Below are 23,617 nucleotides of genomic sequence, written 5' to 3'. Positions count from 1 at the left end.
ACCTTTATACTTAATTGATAGATGGCTGACTCCCAGAATGGATTTACCTTCAACTAATAATTTGCCTTCTAGCAACTGATGTTCTCTGCTAAGTGAGAAGCAAATGAAAATCCAAACCACAGGTACCTAGCAATGTATATCTGACTTTATGATCTTTTTTATAATCTCCGTCCATATACATCTTACCCTTCACCTGTTAAAATGTTCATATTCTTGTCCTTATACAACTTTAAAAATGGGGATTTTAAATAGGAATGATTAGTGGAATATGTATCAAAGTTTTAAATTTCTGATGTTGTAGGAGCACAAAGATTTCATACAAGGCTATTTTTTTCTTTCTTTGAAGTGTGTTATAAAACTTATAGGGAATATACTTGATTTGTACTGGTTCTATTTATATTTTGGTTTTCATAAAACTTCTCTGGGAATGTTTTAAATTTTACCAGTATGAAAGCAATGCCATTTTTCTCACAAAATGGAAAGCCTACTGTTTTCACATTTTTACTGCATGGTAATGTCTATATAGTGTCCAAACTTTATTGTTAATTCATGAGAGCATTGGTAATTTTTTTCCCTAAATAAACAAAAAGTCTACTTTGGGATAAGTATTTAGATTAATTTTGTAACATAAGATATTTCCTTTCTTTCCAACCTCAGTTGTGATCTTGGATTATACTTAAACATCTGGTGCAATTTATATATATTAAGATATAATATATATTTCGTGCAATTTGCATATATACACACATTTTATTTTATTTTGTTTTACTTACTTTTTTTTTTTTTTTTTTGAGAGAGAGAGAGAGGGTGCAACTGAGTAAGGGGCAGAGGAAGGCAAGAGAGAGAGAATCTCACACAGGCTCTACACCATCAGCATGGAGCCCAAAGTGAGGCTCCTGACGCGGGGCTCGATCTCACCCAGTGGGGCACCCGTGCTCATCCAAAGCGGGGCTCATGCTCACCCAAAGGGAAACTTGAACTCACCCTATGTTGGGGGGGGGGAGGCTGAAGCTCACCATATGCGGGGCTCAAACTCAGGAACCTTGAGATCATGACCTGAGCCGAAGTCAGATGCTTGACCAACTGAATCACCCAGCTGCCCCTATACATGCATTTTAATAAAGCTTGACTGACTCTAAGTAGAATTGTAAAGCAGGTAAAATTTGATTTCGGCACTCCCTTTTCTCTGCTTCATTCCAAATCTCCTCTTACCACTAGAAGTAGAACAGGGAAGATTTTAACTAGTGGGAAGACATTTCAATATCTTTCAGGTTGGAAATTCTAACTCTCAGCAGGCAGCCTTCCACTCACCCTGTGCAGGCAAAAACTTACTGACTTTTTTTAAAGCTAATCTTTGTGTATCTGTCATGTGGAAAATTATATTTGAATGTTTAGAAGGAAATAAAATAAAAACATGCTACTCAGTATTGATATTTTTCATATATTGGAGGATTTAACATATTTATCATAGAACACTAGTGAATGACACCTTACATTGTAAAAATGAATATCAAGTATCAAATGCAAGGGCGCTTGGGTGGCTTAGTTGGTTAAGTGTCCTACTCTTCAGCTCGGGTCATGATCTCACGATTCCTGGGTTCAAGCCCAATGGCAACACAGATCCTGCTTGGGCTTTTCTCTCCTCCTCTCTCTCTCTCTGACACTCCTGCTGTCTCAAAATAAATAAATAACCTTAAAATAATGAATTAATTGCAAACTTATATATTTAAATGATCTGAGAGGAGTATTTGGCCTGAATATACTTTGTTTCTTTACATAGCAGATAGTGGAGATTTCCCCAGGGCAATGTTACATGCTAACTTCTTATTCAATTGTTTCCTATTTATCCTTTCTTTAATTCTTCAGATACAATCACATGTCACCTCTTTGCATATGGTGCAAAGAAAGGCAGCTTGAACAACAACAAAAAAGGGAATCCTTATATTCTATGTGAAATCATTTTATACTTTCATACAGCATCATACAATGTTATTTATCTTACGCTCCATTGAGCACTAAAAGTCTACTTGTCACTGCTTGTGAGGTTCATGACTGCTCGACTAATTCACCACTTGAATTGTTGTAACATCAAATGAATTGTAAAAAGATTTGGGCAGAAAAAACAGAGCATATGAGGTGATTTTTGAATCTGGAGTAAATGTTTGATCACAGGTATAACAGTATTTGTGAATAGATAAATAAACAACATAAGTTTGAATAAAAACCATGTAGCTCACAGGAGAGGTCTATGTTGCTATATGTATATATAATATACATACTCATATATATCCATTTTATAATCCTCATGAAGGCTAATGACTCTTTTCAAACTTACATTGTTCACTTTTCTTATTCACAATTTTTAAGTCATCAACTTTTTAATGAAAGTATATATTTTGCACCTTTAAAGGGGTGAGTGATACTTTATAAGTATTATATTACCTCTGCGAATAACAGGCTTTATGAAACTCAGTAAATATAAACAATATATTATTGAGTAAGCAAATTATGAAATGCTAAACACTTCTTACATAGCTTTAAAACTGTTGGTAAAATATAAATTATTTGACAAAACTATCCAAAGAGAGCTAAAAGATTTGATGGAATTTTTATACTCTGATTATCTGGGCTGAGTTAATGCTTATTAAAAGAGGATTAATCTACATTCATATTTGAGAACTAGCTTATCAGGAGAGGGAATGAGGCTTGGCTGGCAACATTAAAGTTTCCATTTGGAGTAGGAAAATGTGGCCTACTAGAGATAGGCACTCTGAAAGCTTCCTTACCTCAAAATGTCAATTTACCACATAGTTACATTTCCCTTCCCCCTCAGTTCTAGCAGGCATGAGATTAGGATTAATCCTGTCAGATAATAGTAGAGGTACTTTCTGTATGACATAAACTTGCAAAATCTCTTTACCTTATTTCCTTTATAAATATTGCAATAAATTCAAAATATTTAATGCAATTCTAAAACATTTCAGATTGTGGTGTCTGTAGAACTTTTTGGACATCTTAGCATGATCCAGTTAGCTTTAGATTAAAAAAAAAAACAAAACAAAACAAAAAAAAAACTTCTATATGTTGTTCCCTGAAAGTTCTTAACTTTATATACTAGCAGGGACTCGTTCCTGGTAAAGATTCACACTTATTTCTAATTTATCTCTGGTAAGCACAAAGTTATTACACTGTGATTATCAAAATCATGACTAGAGCCAAATTTTCCAACGACCTCTCTTTCCCTCCCTCTTGCTTTTAAATTCAAGGAAGTTCAACATCTTTTTGAAATGAAAGCCAAATCAAATCAGAAGAAATAGCTTGCAATTTTCTGTGGCATTTATTTTTCCCCCCTCTGGAAGGAAGGAAGGAAGGAAGGAAGGAAGGAAGGAAGGAAGGAAGGAAGAAAAGAAAGAGAGGAAAGAAGGAAGAGAGGGAGGGAGCAGGGGAGGAAGGAAGGAAGAAAGAGAGAAAGAGAGGAAGGGAGGAAAGGAGAAAAGAAAGAAGGAGGATGGGGGAGGAAAGAAGGAAGAAAGAAAGAAAACGAAAAAAGACATGAGGAGAAAAATGCTAATCAAAACACCATATATGACTTCTATTTGTGAGTTCTAATTGCTTGTCCTTATTTCTAGTCTACTTTTCATTTCATGGTCTAATGCAACAAAGTTACTTTTGGTCTACTTTTCAAGATGGAACAAATCCAGAAGTTTGGAGTATGTGGTAAAAAGGAAACTTGAATATTTGTCATATTTTTTTTCTTTCTTTACAAAGATAACTAATCAAACATTTTATAGTTAGGGTTTCTTTGTTTGTTTGTTTGTTTGATTGTTTGTTTTTTGGGTTTCTTTTGTCATGGAAGCATACAAAATAGAGAATTTTCATGTATACCAAATTCTGCTTCTGGACCATTTTAAGTTGGTCATGCATTTATATAATGTCCTGTTTATTTTTGCCTTTGTACATTTCGTATGCAGAGGTGCAAAGATAAGAGTCTGTATGGAATATTTGGCCAAAAGAAGTCTAGAAACATTTGAAAACGTATTTTAATGATGACTGGAACACAAATTGAAAATGGATATGTCCTAAATGCTTTGAAATTTAAATATATTTTACTCACAACATTTAGCATAGAGTCCTTAGCATAGACTCCATTCTCTAACACGTCTTTAATTTAACCTTGATGATATTTCCCCAGTATTCTATGTGTTAAAATACATATAAAAGATACTATTTTGACTATATTTAAGTATACAGAGTGGTATCATTAACACCATTCATGATGTGCGATCATCACCACCATCCACCTCCAAAATTTTTTTCATCTTCAAATTGAAACTTTATACCCTGTAAATAATAACACCCCATTCCCCCTCCACTGCTATAATCCCTGGAAATCACCTTTCTACTTCCTGTCTATGATTTTGGCTGCTCCAACTTCCTCCTATTAGTGGAATCATATAGTACTTGCCTTTTTGTGACTGATTTATATCACTTAGCATAATGTCCTCAAGTTCACCCAGGTTTTAGCATGTCAGAATTCTCTCCTTTCTTATAGCTGAATTGTATGTATATAAAACCATTTTTCGTATCTATCCATCCATCTATGGACATTTTGATTGCTTCCAAGTTTTACCTATTGTGAATAACAGTACTATGGACATGGGTCTACAAATATCTTTTGAGACCTCGCTCTCAGTTATTTTGGGTATATACTCAGAAATGGAATTGTTGGATCATATGGTAATTTTATATTTTTAAATTTTGAGGAGCCACCCGTTCCAATTTCACTACAGTTCCAATTTCTCTCCTTGCCGAGACTTGTTATTTATTGTGTCTTGCCTAGTAGCCATCCTGATGGATGTGAAGTAGTGTCTCATTGTAATTTTGATTTTTATTTCCCTGATATTCAGTGATGCTGAGCATCCTTTCAGGGCTTAGTGGCCATTTGAATGCTCTCTGTTCGGTAAAATTCTGAGTGTGGCCTTAGAACTTTAAAATTCATATTTTATGAAGAATTTACCAGTAGTATATAAAAGTACAACTTAATTTTTGGGCCTCTGCTTCAGTTGCCTTTTTTTTCCCCTCTAATATCACTTATTGCTCTAACAATAACGGAAAGTTTGGATGGGGACGGAGGAGCATCTAAATTAGGAAAAATACTTAGCTTGTTTCCACAGATCTTCGAAATAGCACATTTTGAGGTGTAGCCTATCAGTGCCTGCTTATTTGCATATTCACAATGATATTCACAACATTATCTTAACTCTCTTTTAGTAAAGTAAAACATTCACTTGATAGCCCATTAAAAAAAAACACATAACTAGAAAGTCACATCACATGGAAAAAAGCTAATTAGCTGTACTGTTTTCACATTTTGTGTGCACATTTTTTTTCCTTAATCAGGACTTTATTTAATAGCTCCAGTGCTCAATATTTTTTTATCAATTGTTTCAAATTAATCCTTTTTTTGTTTTTGTTAAAGGCAATTATTAATGGGACCCAATGTGGTATGGGCCACTGCTGATTCTTGTCTCCCATCACTTAAGCGAGCTTGTCAGGAAGTAGAGTAGCGATCAGTGTCCTTTCATCTTCTCTGAGGAGATGTCCAAAGCCAGTTCTGGGCAGACACAAAGGATATGTCAGGACTGTTTTGTAATGAACTTGAGATGTTACCTGAAAAATTGAGGAGGCAATGTAGTTCAGGTGCCAGCAAGATGTTTCTGAAGTCCTGACAGACCCTGGGAATCATGATCATGATCATGTCACCTAATTATGATGTTGTGAGAGATATGTCCTTGGATGACCTTAGGGAAGGGACTGGGGAACTGCATTTGAAAATTGACAAAATTTAAAGAGCAATCATATTTCATAGCAAAAACTTGAGGAAAAATGAATTATGGAGAGATTATTCAAATTAAAATGATTTACTGTCTGTATATTTTAAGTGACAATATAGGCTCTATGTATTTAAGATATGAATCAATTCTTGGGGGGAATAATGTCCCCTAACATTATGACTCAGTCAGTTGAGCATTTGACTCTTGATTTCAGCTCAGGTCATGATCCCAGGGCCTAGGGATCAAGCCCCACACTGGGCTCCACACTGAGCATGGAGCCTGCTTAAGTTTCTTCTTTTTCTCCCTCTGTCCCTGTCCCCTACTAGTGCTCTCTCTGTCTACCAAATTAAAAAAAAAATATATATATATATATATATGCGCATATATATATGTATGAATATACATATATATGAATCAATTCATAAACTTATTTTTACATTTACTCATTAGGAAATCGTGGTAAATATAATTTGTAGATTCCAAATATGGGATATATTGGATTCACATCTATGCAATGTTTTTTTTTCTTGTTTTTTTTTTAATGTTTCTAGTGTTTATTTAAATTCCAGTTATTTAACATGCAATGTAATATTAGTTTCAGTTGTACAATATAGTGATCCAATACTTCCATACGATACCCGGTGCTCAGCAGAGCAAGTGCCTTCCTTAATCCCCATAACCTATTTCCCCCGTCCTCCCACCCACCTCCCCTCTGGTAGCCATCAGTTTTTTCCTTCATCCCCAGGAATGGGTTTAGCTGATCTATGTTCATTTTAGTCAGAATTGCCATTTTGCAATACATAAACTAAACAGCAAAATTTTTCCATTATCTTAGAGTTAACTCTTTGAGAGGCAAAATTTGATCCATGCCAATGTGAAACTATTTATAGATTTTATCCCACTAATCATGAATATTTGTATTTTATTGCAAACATATTTAAAAAAAAAAACCTTTGAATAGAGTTTCTGTCTTAGATCCTGTCTGTAGAATGCATTATATTACCTTTCTGAATCTGAAACATTTTTAATACCAAATATGTTTGGCTTTTCAAAGGTTTTGGAAAAGAAATGATGGATCCTAACTGATATTTACGTTCTTTGGCCAATCCTTGAAACCCATTTTTATGTTGATAGCTTTGTGGAATGGAATCTAGTGTCTGGAGGGAGTAGATTCTCCAGCTTTAATTCTATGGGATGCTTGTTGGTGTGACTAATAAGTTCAAGAGTTTTATAAAGGACTTAAGTTTTTGCAATTATTACATACAATGTAAATAGACTCAGTATCAAATATTTGAAGATTTTATTTTTTGTGAAGGTTGGATGATAAAACAAAGCACTCAGCACATTATTCTCTATTAATTATAGTTTATGTCTATTGTAACTGTAGTTGTTCAACTCATAGTGATTAATGGTGTCCTTCAAGGGATCTGTGATGATGAGGAATATGTCGTCAATCAATACCTGTTTATCTTTTTCACTGGCAGAATATTATTGCCTGTTTGAACTATTTTGTTTCTTTCTAAAAAATTTTTAAGGTTTATTCATTTTTCAGGAACAGAGAGAGACAGAGTGTGAGGCGGGGAGGGGCAGAGAAAGAGGGAGACACTGAATCTGAAGCAGGCTCCAGGCTCTGAGCTGTCAGCACAGACCCCAACGCAGGGCTTGAACTCACAGACCATGAGATCATGACCTAAGCTGAAGTAGGACACAACCAACTAAGCCACCCAGGCGCCCCATGAATGATTTTGTTTCAATTTCTATTATGTGCATTTTATGTTGTGCCTTCTAATTAGGACACCCACATATTAAGATTAAAAGTCATGGTTTGATAATCCCCCATTAACGCATGTAATCTTCCACTGCCACTATATATTCCAGTTGTAAGAGTTTTTGACCTCTAAGTACAAATTGCCCTTTTGACTTAACCATACAATTGGCTTGAAGTATTTTTAGATGTCTTATTAAACGATGGCTTTGCCCTGGGCCAAACCACTGCTTCTTATTCTCTGTACAATTATGTTACTTATATTTTGTTACAATCCCAGAGGCCTCAGCCCTAAAGTAAGGACCAGTATGTAGCTGTTATTAATCGTAATTAATATTGACTACTTGTGTGTGTCTTTCTTTTGTTAACAGTTACATTTCAAAGAGGAGATGGAGGACTAATGAGCAATGGGAGGTATGCTAAGAAGATTCTTTCTTCTTCTTAGTTTAATCAGGACTGAGAACGCTATAGTAAAGGCTATTATTGTAATAAACGATCACTTACAAGTCTGAGAATTCTAGCAGGAATTAAATGGCTTACCACAAGGTTTAATGATCTATCTGTTGTGCACTTTAGAGGAATCAAGTCCAGATGTTTCATATCTCCCAGATGCCCCTGAAGAAATTAGTAGTAAATATCACAAGGAATGTGTTCATTTGTTAGCAGGATGTTTATTGCATTAATTAGACATTAGCAAATGAAGTTGCTGTTGTTTAAGACTCCTTATTGGCTCTCACTAAATTGCTGTGAGTGAACAATTACACATAATCGATCACAAAGTAAATGATTCATGGATGATGAATAGGCTGTAGATTGATAGGACTGGATTCCACAACTTTGGATACTCAATTGAAATTGATAAAAGCTGATAACAAACCCATATATCCTCATCTATTTTCCCTTTGCCAATATGGAGATTGTAATTAGGCTCTGGTAATAACTTCCAATCTCCCATTTAATCAATATTTTAGCAAAAAGAGATTAGGTCTAATGAGAGCTAGTGCATGTAGCAAGTAAGCAGTTGGATCTTCTTATTGCAGTTTCCATAGAAACACATGTTTCTCTTAGGGACTGCACACAAATGGTCTATCAAAAATAAAGTACAATGATTATAGATGTTGCTATTTCTTTGTAAATATGCTAATAATCTGGAAAGGAATCGGATTCCCATCTTTTATATCAAAAATAGGAATTCTTTATTAAATATGATGTGAGGGAAGTTTTTCTCATAGTCTCTACTCACATGCTGGATGAGATCACAGTGAATCTTTAATTACCTTAAAGATCTTTCATATACCCCTAATATTTTGCAATTTGGAGAATTTGGAAATGTGCTATTGATGGAACAATATAAATACTGTTCATTAATTTTCTTCAAGTTCTTTGCCTCTAAATCAAGCATGAGGGCTCATAACAGGGATTACAGCCTACAGGGGACAGATAAATATGGGGGCTGCAGGAATCGAGGAAGCAATAGCCCAAAGTCCTGGAAATGGCTGATACTGAGCAGTCACTCTGAGCAATTGTTCCCTTGAGGTACCAATTTATCATCAAACCTTGTTTCAGGATCCTGCTATGTTGCCAATTCCCACCAGTTTCAGGGCAGACAACTAAATTCATTTGGATGTCAGCAGAATCCGAGGCAGAATGCTTCTGCTTCTACTGACAGGCTATATATAGTCTTAACCACTGAATTTCCTTAATTCTTGAGAACCTACACATTTTCATTTGAAGTGAATTAAAAGCTTCTGCAATTCTTTAATCTTGTGCATGAGACAAGTGTCCAAATCTTTCATTGAGCTCCATGGGTTGATTTCCCTTTAATTTCTGTTTTAGCCGTCCTGGTCTTCTAAATGCTGGTGATCCCAGTTATCCATGGCTTGCAGATTCGTGGCCAGCCACGAGTTTACCAGTAAACAATAGCAATAGTGGCCCGAATGAGATTGGGAATTTTGGACGTGGAGGTAAGTTGTGCTATTCAAAATGTTGTCATTTGTTTTCTTGGCTTTCCTAAGTGTTTTTTAAAAAAATTATTTTGGGGCTGCCTGGGTGGCTCAGTCAGTTAAGCAGCCGACTTCGGCTCAGGTCATGATTTCACCGTCTGTGGGTCTGAGCCCCGTATCGGGCTCTGTGCTGACAGCTCAGAGCCTGGAGCCTGTTTCAGATTCTGTGTCTCCCTCTCTCTGCCCCTCCCCCGTTCGTGCTCTCTCTCTGTCTCAAAAATAAATAAACGTTAAAAAATTTAAAAAAAAATTTTTTCACATTTATTTATTTTTTTGAGACAGAGAGAGACAGAGCATGAACGGGGGAGGGTCAGAGAGAGAGGGAGACACAGAATCTGAAATAGGCTCCAGGCTCCGAGCTGTTGGCACAGAGCCTGACGGGGGGCTCGAACTCACCGTGAGATCATGCCCTGAGCTGAAGTCAGATGCTCAACCGACTGAGCCACTCAGGCGCTCCTCCTAAGTGTTTTTAAAAACATGTACTAGAGAATATTTTCTTCCATAATTAAAATTAGTGTAGCGCATGTGTGAACAGTGCTAAATATTTTATGTATAAAACTATTGCATCTATATGACCTTGAATAAAACTAAGCTTTAAGGAAGTGATTACTAACCACAATGACAATATTCATAATACATTTTGTTTTTAGGACTATTTGTACACTATTAGTGAAATCAGGAACTATGCTGCTAACTGGAAATTAGGATTTTGAACTAGTCATTTCAGTTCTCTACATGTCATTCAACATAGATTTATTAAGTATGTCCTGTGTTCCTGCCACTATGGCAGATATTAAAAATAAAATATCAATATAAAGAGAGATGGTCCTTATCCTCACATGATATATCTTATAGAGTAGACAGTTCTTGAGAGTTGACATGTTAAGTTGACATAACTTAAATCTAGTTCTATCATTGTTAATGAGTGGCCCAAATAAAAGACAAAAAGGTGCTAAGTAGCTCATATGCTAAGGTCTTCAAAATTTGTTGCCACGATCCTCTCTGTAGGTCTTTATAAGAATTTGACCTACTATAAATAATTCCAGCCTCCCTACTGCTACCTTTTCATCCATTCAAAAGGAGAGTGGTGGGTTTAGAGAAAGATGAGACAAGAGAAGTCTGTGGCCTCAGTGTTTAGTTTGGCAGAAATAATTGACTTTTCCATTGGTGGAAAGTTCTGTAGATAGTAAATGCACTGGAGCTGCCTTGCCAGTACCCAGCATGAGAAAGCTGCCCACTGGGAGTAAGAAAGTTCTATGAATGGAGTGTTGTTTAAGTTGACATCTGAAGGAGGGGTAGAGATTAGTCAGAATTGTGGGAAAAATGTGTAGAGAGGAAACAACCATTTAAGGTTTGTAAATAAGAAAGACATAGACTTAGTTGACAAAGGAATGAATTTCCTAGTGAATATAAAGTAGTAGGCAGCAGAAGTGGTAAAAACAAACAAACAAACAAACAACAACAACAACAAAAATACAGAGGGACAGATAACAGAGGGCCTTCTAAGTCACAGAGAGACTTTAAACTTTGTCCAAAAGGTAGTCAGAAGGCATCTATGAATTTGTAAGAGGAGAATGCTAGGATCCAAGTACAGTGTTAAGTCATCCAGCCTTCTGCTGAGTGATGAGTGGAGTTAGGGTAGAAAATGGAGTGATTAATTAGCAAAGGGGTGCTATGAGCCAAGAAAGTGTGGCTCAATCTGCTAGAGGATTTCTACACTTCTAGGTGGAATTAATGCTGGACCCAGGGCTAGGCTAAACTATTATAGACTTCAGATGGGGACTTCACAGACATAAGTGCATAAACATACTGACTTAGAAGAATAATTATGGATACCGGCATTTTCTCTTCACAGATGGAATGCCAATGCATGCTTGAATATAATTAAAATAGTATTTCAAATAATAAAGCTACTAATTATTGCATAAGTCGGCATTCTGTCAATACCAACTTTAAGAAAGAGGGCCTTTTCTCATTCTTCAAATAAAATACAGACAATAACAATCCCCGTGTCATAGGTATATAATAAGGATTAAATGGGTGATTACATATACTGGTTTAGCACAAAGCATGACATACAAGCAGTGCCCACCATCAGTGGAGTAAATAAGAAAATTAAAAAAAATATATTGTTGTATGACTTCTCAGCTTCTGTAACCACCCCATTTAGGATTCTTACTTGCCAAAGCCTCTGAAAATGGCTGTCTCCCCTAGTGACCAAACTCTGAACCCTGCAATTACAGGCTATGACTTTTCCATGAGTGGGTTCTATGTCTGAGCATCTCCTCACCAGGAGAGCAAATGACTCCTGTCTACCTTACCCAGAATGATTTTGTAAAAAAAAATTCTGTTCTGAAAGTTTTTATCTATCAAGGATTAGATGCCTCTTTTACTTGCTATATTTGTAGGTGATTAGTGCACCATTCTCTCTTTACATCAACAAATGAATGCCTAAAGATGGAAAATATGTTTTGTTTTGGTTTTGTTTTTTCAGTTTGTAGCAGGCTACACTAACATCTAAAATGTCTCAGTCTAATTTAGTCAAAGGATACATTTACAGATTTTCAAGGTTTATCTTCCATATCCACCTCATTTTTATGAAATATTTCACAGGTGAACATCAAGGCCAAGACGAAGTTTTTGCAAGGTTTACTGTGTTTCCTTTCAGTGTGATAGGTATTTTAAGCATTTACTGTGTACCAGGAGTAGGTAGGATTTTTTGTACATTTTATTTCATTTTCTTTGCATAATAAATTTGTGGCATAGACAATAGATAATCATATTTACATTTTAAAGGCCAAGAAACTAAGGTTTATCAAAATGAATAACTTCAGATCTAGGTATAGAATATAGGTCTAACACATTTTAAAGTCTACGTTCTTTTATATGCACTGTTCTGCAATTCTCAAGGTGGGATTCACATGTATGATTGTATAACTATGTTCACTTAAAAGAATTATTGTGGATACTGACATTTCCCTTTTAAGAATGGAATACTAATACATGTTGAAATGTAATGAAAATAGTATTTTGAATAATAAAGTTACTAATTATTGCATAAGTCTGCATTTTGTCAATACAAACTATAAAATATTAATTTAATCATTTAGGGAGTGCTTACTCTCTGCAAAACACTAGGTGAGGAATTTATGGAAATTCAGACATAAATCCCATATGTTCCTATTCCTAAGTATCTTACAATACCAGGAAGGAGATAGTCATGTATGCAAGTGTACCAGGCCAAAAGGAAAAAATGCATGGATCACTAAGGTGCTAAAAGCTGAGAAATGAATCATGACTGATTCCACCTGGAGGAAAGGGTTTCTGTAATTCATAGGTTTCAAACTCCACCGTTAACAAGTGCAAGTCAGCCTAAAGCACTCAGGAAAGGTAGATGTCGGCTGTAAGAAATGGAAAATGGAAGGTCCTGTCTAATGATGGAAGCACGGAGTCATGTCCTATCTGTTAGAGGAAGGGTGGTCCAGAGTTCCAAACCAGCTGATATTATAGGATGCTTCCCTACATCCAGATATTCATCTATAGTCTTCCAATATTTCAATGTTTGAATATAATTCGATGATTTTTTGAAAATGTAAGAGTGATCAAATAATATTTGAAGGAAATCTGCGGCTCCCAAATCAATAGAGAAGCACTTAGACTTGAAGGCTGGCTAATTTCATCCAGCAGGGAGAAAGATTCTATTTCTAGCACTTCAGCTTTAGTTGTTGCAGAATAACATTCTATAGGTTTAGATCCTCAGACAACTTTTTTTTCCATGTTTAAACATTTGAACATGTAACCATTTCAAAAACTTGTAGTTAACCTGGCTCACAGTCTAAGTACAAAGTTTTGGAAGGTCTTAAGTTCAAGGTTTTGGGGAATTGGGGTCCATGCTGGAGAAACCTGACTATCAAGTTAATATTATCAATGAACAATGTGAGAGGTGGCAGAAACAACACTCTGAAAATGTCTGCAGAATGAAGGATCTATTTTCATAATTTTGATATATTACTAAATATGAAATGTCTTTGAGAATGAAAATGATATTGACATTTGAGAATGAAGTACACTTTTTCATTATCAAATTTTCTAGTTATAAGTAAAAGCAAGAAGGACAAAAATAGTTAAGGGATCTGGAAATCAAAAAACAATTTTACTTGCTTATAAAACTTTGTGAAATATTATATATTGAATATCTTTAATAAATCCACTGATAGGCATTTAAAATATTTACTTCAATAAAGTATATACGCACATCATTGTAAAGCAAGTTGGAATTCCAGACTTCTGAAAGACCTAAATTATACAGTGCACAAAATGCATTATAAATGTCTTATTCCTGGGGTGACTGGGTGGCTCAGTTGGTTAATCTTCCAACTCTCAGTTTCAGCTCAGGTCATGATTTCACAGTTCATGGTTCAGGACCCACATGGTTCTCTGCTCTGGAAACTAGAGCCTGCTTGGGATTCTCTGTCTGCTCTCTTTATGCCCCTCCCCTGCTCATGCTCTCTCAAAAATAAGCTTAAAATACATACATGCATACATACATACATACATACATACATGTCTTGTTGCTATTGCTAAAGAAGATAATTTTTAGCTTTAAAAATTATCATTATTATTTTTTAAATGTTTATTTTTATTATTTTGAGAGAGAGACAGAGAGTGTCCAAGCAGGAGAGGGGCATAGAGAAGGGGAGAGAAAGAATCCCAGCAGGCTCTGTGGTGACAGATGCAGAGCCCGTTGCAGAGCTCGATCTCACCAACTGTGAGATCGTGACCAAAATCAAGAGTCAGACACTCAACTGACTGAGCCACTCAGGTGCCCCCAAATTATTATTTTTATAAGAATCTTTGTTTCAAGTGCTATTAGGTATCATCAAATCTAAAAATTTTAGGATATTTTGACTAAATTTCTACTTCCACTTTTTCTTGTGATGATAATTTAGTTTTGGTACAACGATAGTTAGGTTTATTACTTAATATTACACTACTATAACTAGTTGAAAATTTCCTATAATTGAAGAAATCAAGTGGGTTGATGACCCAAAGTCCTATGAAGTGTGGCTTTCAGAACATAGATTATTAAGGAACATACTATAATTAGATTCACTTTTAACTCTACATGATTGAAAATCTGCCATTTAGTATTATTGTTGTTGTTGTTGTTGTTTTAATTTTAGTATCTTTCTTCTTAAAAAAAGGAAAAATAAGAGCTCAGGAGAGAGATGGCACTTCTGAACCAGAAAGCATCGTGTAAAGATAATTCAGCACACCAAAAGATAAATGGACTGATTGATATTCAGTGTTGTTACTAAAATTTAATTTTATTCCTGCTGTATTAAAACTTGAAACTGTAATTCTCCTCTTCTAAGAGTTAGTAGTATAAATTAAACTCACTGAGAGTTAGTAGCATAAATTAAACTCACTGATCACTCAGATTGCTTTTCCTATAGTTCAATCCTGCTGTATTGTGAAAATGACTTATTCATGAAAATTTTCCTTTGTCATAAAAAAAAAAGGCTGCCATCAGTTCCACTCCATACTAGAAATGTGAAACCAAATCAGATAAACAGCAAGTTGGGATTTTAGAAAAATGCATCCCATCGTTGCTTGTCTAGTATAATTTTGGAAAATTTTGCGTCTATTCAGCACTTATATTCTATATCTTTTGGGGTAAAGTGGAAAAAGATGTTTTCATCCACAATTTGTAGAATCACTTTTACCATCGTTTCCGTAAAGAGCTGACGACTCCATTGGTTCTAAAAGCACTATGCACAACCGAAAGCATTTTTCTGTAGTGAAATATCCCAAACATCTCATTCATGGTTGAAGAAGATGGGGGAAGGGATGTGTTAAGCAGTGAGACGTGAAGGGCGAGCGCTAGGCCTGCCTGTCACTGAGGCTGATAGCTTGGCGACGGTTGTACATCATCTCCCCTTCATTGGCTCATAAAGCCCATCTCAGCTGAAATGCAAACGTGCGGCGTGACACATTTATTTTTCATCCTCAATCCTGATAGTTTGGGGTTTCCTGCGCATCATTAAATTGTTTCATTTCCCTATGTTCACCACAGATGTGCTGCCACCAGTTCCAGGCCAAGGGGATAAAACAGCAACAATGCTCTCAGATGGAGCCATTTATAGCAGCATTGACTTCACGACCAAAACCACTTACAACAGTTCCAGCCAGATAACACAGGCTACCCCATATGCCACAACACAGATCTTGCATTCCAATAGCATACATGAATTGGCCGTCGATCTGCCTGACCCACAATGGAAAAGCTCGATTCAGCAAAAAACAGATCTGATGGGATTTGGTTATTCTCTACCTGATCAGAACAAAGGTAACAATGGTGAGTCAGGTTCCTATTACCCGAGGAGTTATCTTCACATCATTTGTGCATGAGATAGAAATTAGTATTTGTTGTTCAGTTTAGTGACTCATTACCAGGTTCACCACCTAAACTAAAAAAATATTATCGGCATGTATTCAGTACCTTGCACAATCCCTACCACCACCACCGCCACCGTCACTGCCACCACACTCCAACACCAATCGGTTTCATCCGTTTAGCTCTTTTTCAATAGAGTGATCAGTAATCCATCTCAACTTCCATTAGGCAGGATAGAGGAAACATTCCTCCACTGTCCCACGACATCTGCTTCTGAATTGCTAACTGCATGTTCTGCATGGGCTTGTGCTGTGAACTAATCACATGATGCCACTATGACCTCTGCCCTTTAACCCTTAGCCTTACTTTACATCCCTGACTACCGATTGGCTGAGGGATTGTCTAATAGAATGCCACACAACCAGTCACAGGATTTCAGCACCACCAGCTCTCACAACAGCTCAGAGAGGAGTGGCAGTCTCTCAGGTTGGTCTCATCACAGTAAGGAGAAATATTTGTTTGTCACCAGCATATGACCTGTGTTCCTAACAACCGTGAAGAAATACTGAATCACAACTCACTGTCAGGCATTTATCTTTCAAATGACAATCGCAGTGTATCCTAATGAAATCATGCTTTGGGAAGGGGCGGGGGAATAAAAATCACTGTCACTATGTACTAAGGGTACAACACCATATTTACTCAAAAATAGTGTATCATTTTACCATTATTTAGGAAAGAACAGATGAGTTTGATCTGCCGTAAACCCTACCTAAAAGCCAAGAGAACTTTAAAACAAAAAAAAAGATCATACAGGAAAGTCAGTTCCATGACATGGTTAGCAACGATAAATTCAGCTAAAATGCAAATTGTTTGGGACATTTTTCATAATACTAAGGTTCCAGGGATGGGCCTTTTTATTTTTGGACAATTTTTTCCCAAATATTAGGATTTATTATCTATCGAATGATAGTATTTAGAGTAAGGTGCTTCTACCGTGCTAACCAAGAATGTTAATATCAGACGTTATTCTTCACAATTGATTTCCCCCAAAAATATGATCTTTCATATCGATAATTCTTTTATATAGTAAATGTCAATATCTATCAGAGATATAACAGACAAACTAACAATCTACCATGTAGGCATTGTGGAGCACACTTCAGGGCCGATTTTCACTGGATAGAAATATATGTCTATTGTAGTGAATAGCACTGATATCCTCCAGGCTCAAGGATCCTCACATCTAAAATAAGGAGGTTGTGGTCAACACCCTCTAACTTCCAACCATAACATGCACACTGTACGACGGATGGCTTTATCTGCACATTTCTATTGTGCGCACCACTACGTTTGCTTATTTTTTCATATTAATGGTATGCCATTTGTTTTTATGAATTTTTTTCATCTACAAGTTCTTAGTAAAGGATTATAGTGTATTATGATATGTCACAAGCTACCAAGCCGTAAAGAGTTAACTCTTTTACATCATTAGGGTAACATTTACTAAATGACTTTTCCTCAGGAGATAGAACCCTTTCAGTCTGAAATGTTAATGCTCTCTCTTCCCTCCACAATGAGGCATTTGCTCTTGGTAGAATTAGATACATTATAGAATCCAGAAAATTTTAAACATCTGTTATGAATTTAAACTGGCTTAGTAATATCGAAGGCTATTTTGAATAACCTTATATGTCATTTATACTGTCATCTATTTATAACGCATCCCACAATTGTACTGAATAATTAAAAAGTAATGTATCCTAGGCCTATTTCATTCCAGATATGTAAAGTCCCAAGCAGTATACATATTTTAAAAATCTATATATATTAAGCCATGAATTACATAAGACCTTTTGTGAATCTCTCATTAAATATTCTGTATATGTTGATTGACACTGAGTTTTAAAAGTTACCTTTTGAGTAATTGTAAGCAGAACATGATTCACAATAGTGCTTACTGCTTTTTTTAATCCATTAATCTCCTGAGTGACATTTATATATATCTATGAATTATATTAACTACTTCATCTACATTTGAATACAAAATTACTTAAACTGGTGATAGAAAGCATTCTTTCGGAGGTAAGAGTGAAGTGATTATTCCTTTCTAGTTTAGTCCAATTGAGTTTAATCTTACAGAATTTGATTTATTCTTATAATCATAGATAAGTTTTCTAAGCTTCAAATTTAAGATCAAACTGCCCTGTGAATATCTAATCATATCATATTATATGATTTTCTTAATTTGTACACAGCAGTGAAATCAATTTAAAATAATCACAATAATAAAGAAAATTGGACATTTCTAAATTATTTCAGTGAATTTCTCATCCTGTTTGAAACACTTTTATAATTTATTCCATACATAAGTTTTGAGAACTTGGGTTAAAAATCTAACCATTAAGGGGCGCCTGGGTGGCGCAGTAGGTTAAGCGTCCGACTTCAGCCAGGTCACGATCTCGCGGTCCGTGAGTTCGAGCCCCGCGTCAGGCTCTGGGCTGATGGCTCGGAGCCTGGAGCCTGTTTCCGATTCTGTGTCTCCCTCTCTCTCTGCCCCTCCCCCGTTCATGCTCTGTCTCTCTCTGTCCCAAAAATAAATAAAAAACGTTAAAAAAATTTAAAAAAAAAATCTAACCATTAAAAAAATATAAAAGAAAACTCAGATTTCTCAAAACCTATATGAAATCATAATTATATATACACATATATATAGCACACAATATCAGTAGTGGTAATGAAATATTTTTATACACCAGTATTTTTTTTAATTATGTGTTTTACTAACTTGAAAATGAGCTACTTTTATAATTTTCTATACAAAGAAGTTATTTGTTCAGCGTAAATGTCAGTTTAAATACTTACATTTTGAGTTGAAGAGAAATGGGTCAAATATAGTTGACGGTCTTCAAAATATGTTCCCATAAAACATACTGCAGACAGTTCTCACTTTAAAATGTTTGGGGATCTTCGGTTGCAAGAAACAACAACGAGCTGTGGTGGCTCGCTTAGCTCAAGGTTTAGATCTTAGATAAACACAATATCCTTAGCCTACATCATATGCCCACCACCAAGCGAAGAGCCCACCTCTTAGCTCATTGATAAAAGAGGACAAAACATATATTCTTTTAAATTTGTTTTATGTTTATTTATTTTTGAGAGAGAGAGAGACAGAGCATGAGCGAGGCTGGGGACAGGGATGGTTGGTGCAGAGAGAGGGAGACACAGAATCCGAAGCAGGCTCCAGGCTCTGAACTGTTAGCAAAGAGCCCCATATGGGGCTTGAACTCATAAACTGCGAGATTATAACCTGAGCTGAAGTCGGATGCTCAACGGACTGAGCCACCCAGCCTCCCCGAGAGGACAAAACATATTGATTCATAGTCCCATCAAGACTCCACACAATGACAGAGCAGAAATTTCCCCTAAGAGGAGAAAGTGGACATTGGATTGAAAGCCCTCACAAATTCCCTCTTTGCATCAACTTTGTTTCCCCATTTTTTTTAATGTTTATTTATTTATTTTGAGTGAGAGACAGAGAGAGTGCAAGCAGGGAAGGGGGGAGAGAGAGAGACAGAGAGAGAGAGAGAGAGAGAGAGAGAGAGAGAGAGAGAGAGAGAAAATCCCAAGCAGGATCTGCACTGTCAGTGCAGAGCCGGACCACCTGGGACTCCATCTCAGGAACCATGAGATCGTGACCTGAGCTCAAGTCAAGAGCCAGTCATGTATCCAACTGACCCACCCAGGCGCCTCTCCCCAAACATATTTCAGTCTGATATTTGGAATAACTGATAATGCCTTTTTTGAACTTGGAAAAGAACTCAGCAGAGTTGGGTTCAGACTCCAGTAATAGTAATTTCTAGTAAAGCTGCTGCATTCTTTTTTTTTGTCCTACTGTGTGAATATGGACCAAATAACACTCAGAAAGAACTCTGTTTCATCATCTATTAACTATTTCATCTACATTTGAATACAAAATTAGTTAAATTGGTGATAGAAAGCATTCTTTTGGAGGTGAAGAGTGAAGTGATTATTCCCTTTCAGTTTAGTCGAATTAAGTTTACTGTTACAGAATTTGCTTCTAGAGATGGAAGAACTTCCCTATTTGTGTCATTCAGTTCTGGTGGTGATCATATAACATTTTCTAAAGTGCCGTGAAGTGAAGAGTGAAGGAACCAATGTACACATATAAATATATAAGGAACAAAGGGTGCCCAACTAAGGGAAAAGCCACTAAAAACACATAGCCCAAACCATTCCTCTTTTAATTATTAAAATATAATTCTGAGACTACACAAAAGATATGATCCTGGTTTGTGATTTTGGTGCACGATCAGGAAACAAAGGGTCAAGGCTCATCCATCTTAAACACAAAAATTATAGACTTATATCAAGAAGTATAGACATATTTAAGCAACTTCATTATTTTTATTCTGAGAGTCAGACTATTTCTGGGATACTCATTGGGGTTGGAGAAGTCGGGCTTGACAAAGGCTGTAGAAACAAAGGTAGAACCATGTTTGCTCTAAGATAGAGGAAATGAAATAGAGTAATAATAAGTGGCATTTATTGAGCTTTCTGTACAATCTGAGCCCTTTACATGCTTTGTCTCTTTCAACCCTCAAAATACCCCAAAGAAATAGGAAATTTGTATCTGTTTTACAGATATAAATCAAAGTGATATCTATTGAGTAATTTATACAGATACATGAGAAATTAGTCTTCAACCCCAGATTAAGCTGTTATACTCAAAACAGAAGATACCTGCTGTTCTTTCTCTTAAATACCTCTCCTTTTGCCCAGGATAGGAAGTGAAAGGAAGGAAGAAAGCACTCTGTCTGTAGGGATAAGCTTTTAAATCTGTGCTCATGACATAGAAAACAGACATACTTCCATAATTGGCAACAGTGTCTCTGCCCAGCTTACCAGCTACATTACTTTCTGACACTCCAATAAGTCATCACTGAATGACATAATTTTCTGAGTTGGCTGATGCCGTTAGCTGATCATCAACTAGCTGATGCCAGTTGCTGATGCAGATTAACAGTTGGTTGAAGAAAGGAGATGAGACTTCTGGTACTATGTCTGTCTATTGAGAGCCCTGCTGCAAGTGTTTGATGCTCACAAATTTCAGGTCCAGAAAGATGAAGCCCAAGGGGTCAATACCATTATTTTTGGAAATATAACGATAGCCATAGTAGGAGTGAAGAAAGCTACTTGCATTCTATTGAACAACATCCTTTGTTATGCTGCTTCAGAAGTACTTATTCTTACAATCAACCATGACACATCTAGGAAGAAATTTGATTTACTTCAATTTTGGAAGAGTGAAAACTATGACACTATACAGATGATGAATTTTATTTTTATATTTCATTAAGCTCTAGTAATTCCAGATTTGGTTCATATGCTGCCAAGTCATTTTTTGCTCATGTTTTGTGCATGAACTAATTTGTATTAACAATAGTAGTGAAACTGATCACTGCATTTTCATTAATTTTTCCCCTCTTTTTGGAATTTTAGTAAATGCTATGCTTAAAACATCTGGGAACTACTCTCACTATAAGCAAAAATAACTACGCCATTCGTTAGTTTAAAATTCTATAAAACTTCTCATTGTGAAAGATTTATAAGTACCCAGATTATATTTGATTGATTTTTATCAGTCACTTTTGAGAGAAAACTGTACTCTCTTGGATTAATTAGAGTAAATTCTAATGGAAAAGTTTAGCCTGTATCCTTAGACACTGCATTTTCCACTGAGAGAGATTATGCAAAAGAGCATTATAAACGCACTAAAATCTGACATTTGAAAGAATTTGTTATGGCCCATTATTTTGTCTAACAATGAAAACGTAGAGGCAGCAGACATGAATAAATCAATAAGTGTGCTTTTGCTACAGGACCCATGTTTTTGGTTTATTCAGCACTGTAGTTCATGCATTGGGAAAGAAGCAATATAATGTTGAGTGATTTATAAAAACATTTTCTGATTAGATCAATTCATTGTTTATAGCATTTAACAAATGTAATATACTCATTGTGGTGTTTCAAAAACATAAATCCATCTTCCCACCCAATGACTGTGTTTCTTCTGATATTTGGTATATCTGAATAGATGCATTATTACTTGCAGGTGGGAAAGGTGGAAAAAAGAAGAAAACTAAAAACTCTTCTAAACCTCAGAAAAACAATGGATCGACCTGGGCCAATGTTCCTCTACCTCCTCCCCCGGTCCAGCCCCTTCCTGGAACAGAGCTGGAACACTACGCAGTGGAACAGCAAGAAAATGGGTAAAATTGTCTTCTATACCAACAGAATGCCCAGGGCATTCCTCTTCTCTGTATTGTGTTTTCTTTGTCTTTATCTGGGATTCTCTTACTTTTTTCCCTGCCCCCTTCCCACCCTGTTCATTGCCCTCCGCACAACCCCACTTCTGTTGTTTGCACCATCTCTGTATTTTAGCTGATAAACACAACACAGCACATATTGAGAACCTAGAATCCTTGGCTGTCAAGTGCCTTAGATTGTCTGCAATCATGATAATGCAGCCTCCATTTATAATATTGCTTGTTAGTTTGAAAGCAAATGTCCACAGCTCTGTGAACTAAAGAGCCACTCCTGAGCAGGGTTGAAAAGGGAATTAAAATAACCTGATTCATCATCTCTCACAGCTTTCTAATGACTCCTCTGGCCATAGCAGAGCACCTACTGTTGAGCTCCATCACATGGTGTAATTGTAGAGAATTTAATCATCGGCTTTGATGGGAATTTAAGGGTTGGAACATGAAAGAGGTTCAAGCCACTGCACATTCTGTAACAAAACCTCTCTTAAGTTAGAAAATTTCCTTCAAGGGCCTTTAAATGTGACCGGTTTCCTTATTCTTTCCCAAATATGTCTCAAGAGTTAGTTTGCCTCTGTTAAGTGTTAATTGAGTTTAAAGCAGAAAGACATTGATACTTTTTATTCTCTAATAAAATAGCAAGTGAGGAGAAATATACTCAGTATTTTTTTTTCTATTTTAATAATTCTAACTGCTCCGTCTTCCTCACAATTCCCAGGTCACTACTGCTTTTCACTGAAACTGAAAAATGCAGAATAAGGCAGCTTTTCTTTTTCCAAGTTTTTTTTTAATTTAAACATATTTAGATATTAAGACACCTCAGTTTATTTGAATAATTGTTTATTCCCTGTCTTGTTTTTTGTAAAGATCACAGCACAATTTTTTTTTGCTTCATTTCCTTTTCTTTTTATTTTTTAAAAGTTTATTTATTTTAAGAGAGCGTGTGTGCTCACATGCATGAAAGAGAGAGAAAGAGAGAGCAGGGGTGGGGCAGACAGTGAGGGAGAGAATCCCAAGAAGGTTCCATGCTTGTCAGCACAGAATCCCAAACAGGGCTCAATCCCACAAACCATGAGATCATGACCTGAGCTGAAATCAAGAGTCGGACACTCACCTGAATAAGCCACTCAGGTGCCCCTTCATATGCCTTTGAAACAGATGCTCTAGTTTCACAATTCCTAGTCTTCTCATACACTTCCTCCAGAAAGAGAGAGAGAGAGAGAATCTTTAGCAGAGCTTGAGGTGGGGCTCGATCTAATGAATCATGAGATCAA

At 36.1% G+C, this 23,617-nt stretch overlaps 1 protein-coding gene across 11 annotated transcripts in view; it reads left to right on the top strand.

Annotated features, from left to right (window-relative positions):
- The window catches only part of ROBO2 (roundabout guidance receptor 2), a 604,834-nt gene that overhangs the window by 538,338 nt on the left and 42,879 nt on the right, over window positions 1-23,617 (top strand). For 6 of the 11 annotated variants that reach the window (XM_032594777.1, XM_032594772.1, XM_032594776.1 and 3 more), the window contains 4 exons: window positions 7,971-8,013; window positions 9,436-9,563; window positions 15,679-15,960; window positions 22,136-22,292. In XM_032594777.1, coding sequence (XP_032450668.1) covers window positions 7,971-8,013; window positions 9,436-9,563; window positions 15,679-15,960; window positions 22,136-22,292 — 610 coding nt within the window. Of the gene's footprint in view, window positions 1-7,970; window positions 8,014-9,435; window positions 9,564-15,678; window positions 15,961-16,359; window positions 16,486-22,135; window positions 22,293-23,617 lie in introns of all 11 variants that reach the window. The other 5 variants (XM_032594775.1, XM_032594770.1, XM_032594774.1 and 2 more) reach the window with 1 other exon arrangement.

This window comes from Lynx canadensis, chromosome C2 (genome assembly GCF_007474595.2).
Source record: "Lynx canadensis isolate LIC74 chromosome C2, mLynCan4.pri.v2, whole genome shotgun sequence".
NCBI lineage: Eukaryota > Metazoa > Chordata > Mammalia > Carnivora > Felidae > Lynx > Lynx canadensis.
This window is presented reverse-complemented; position numbering and strand designations above follow the sequence as displayed.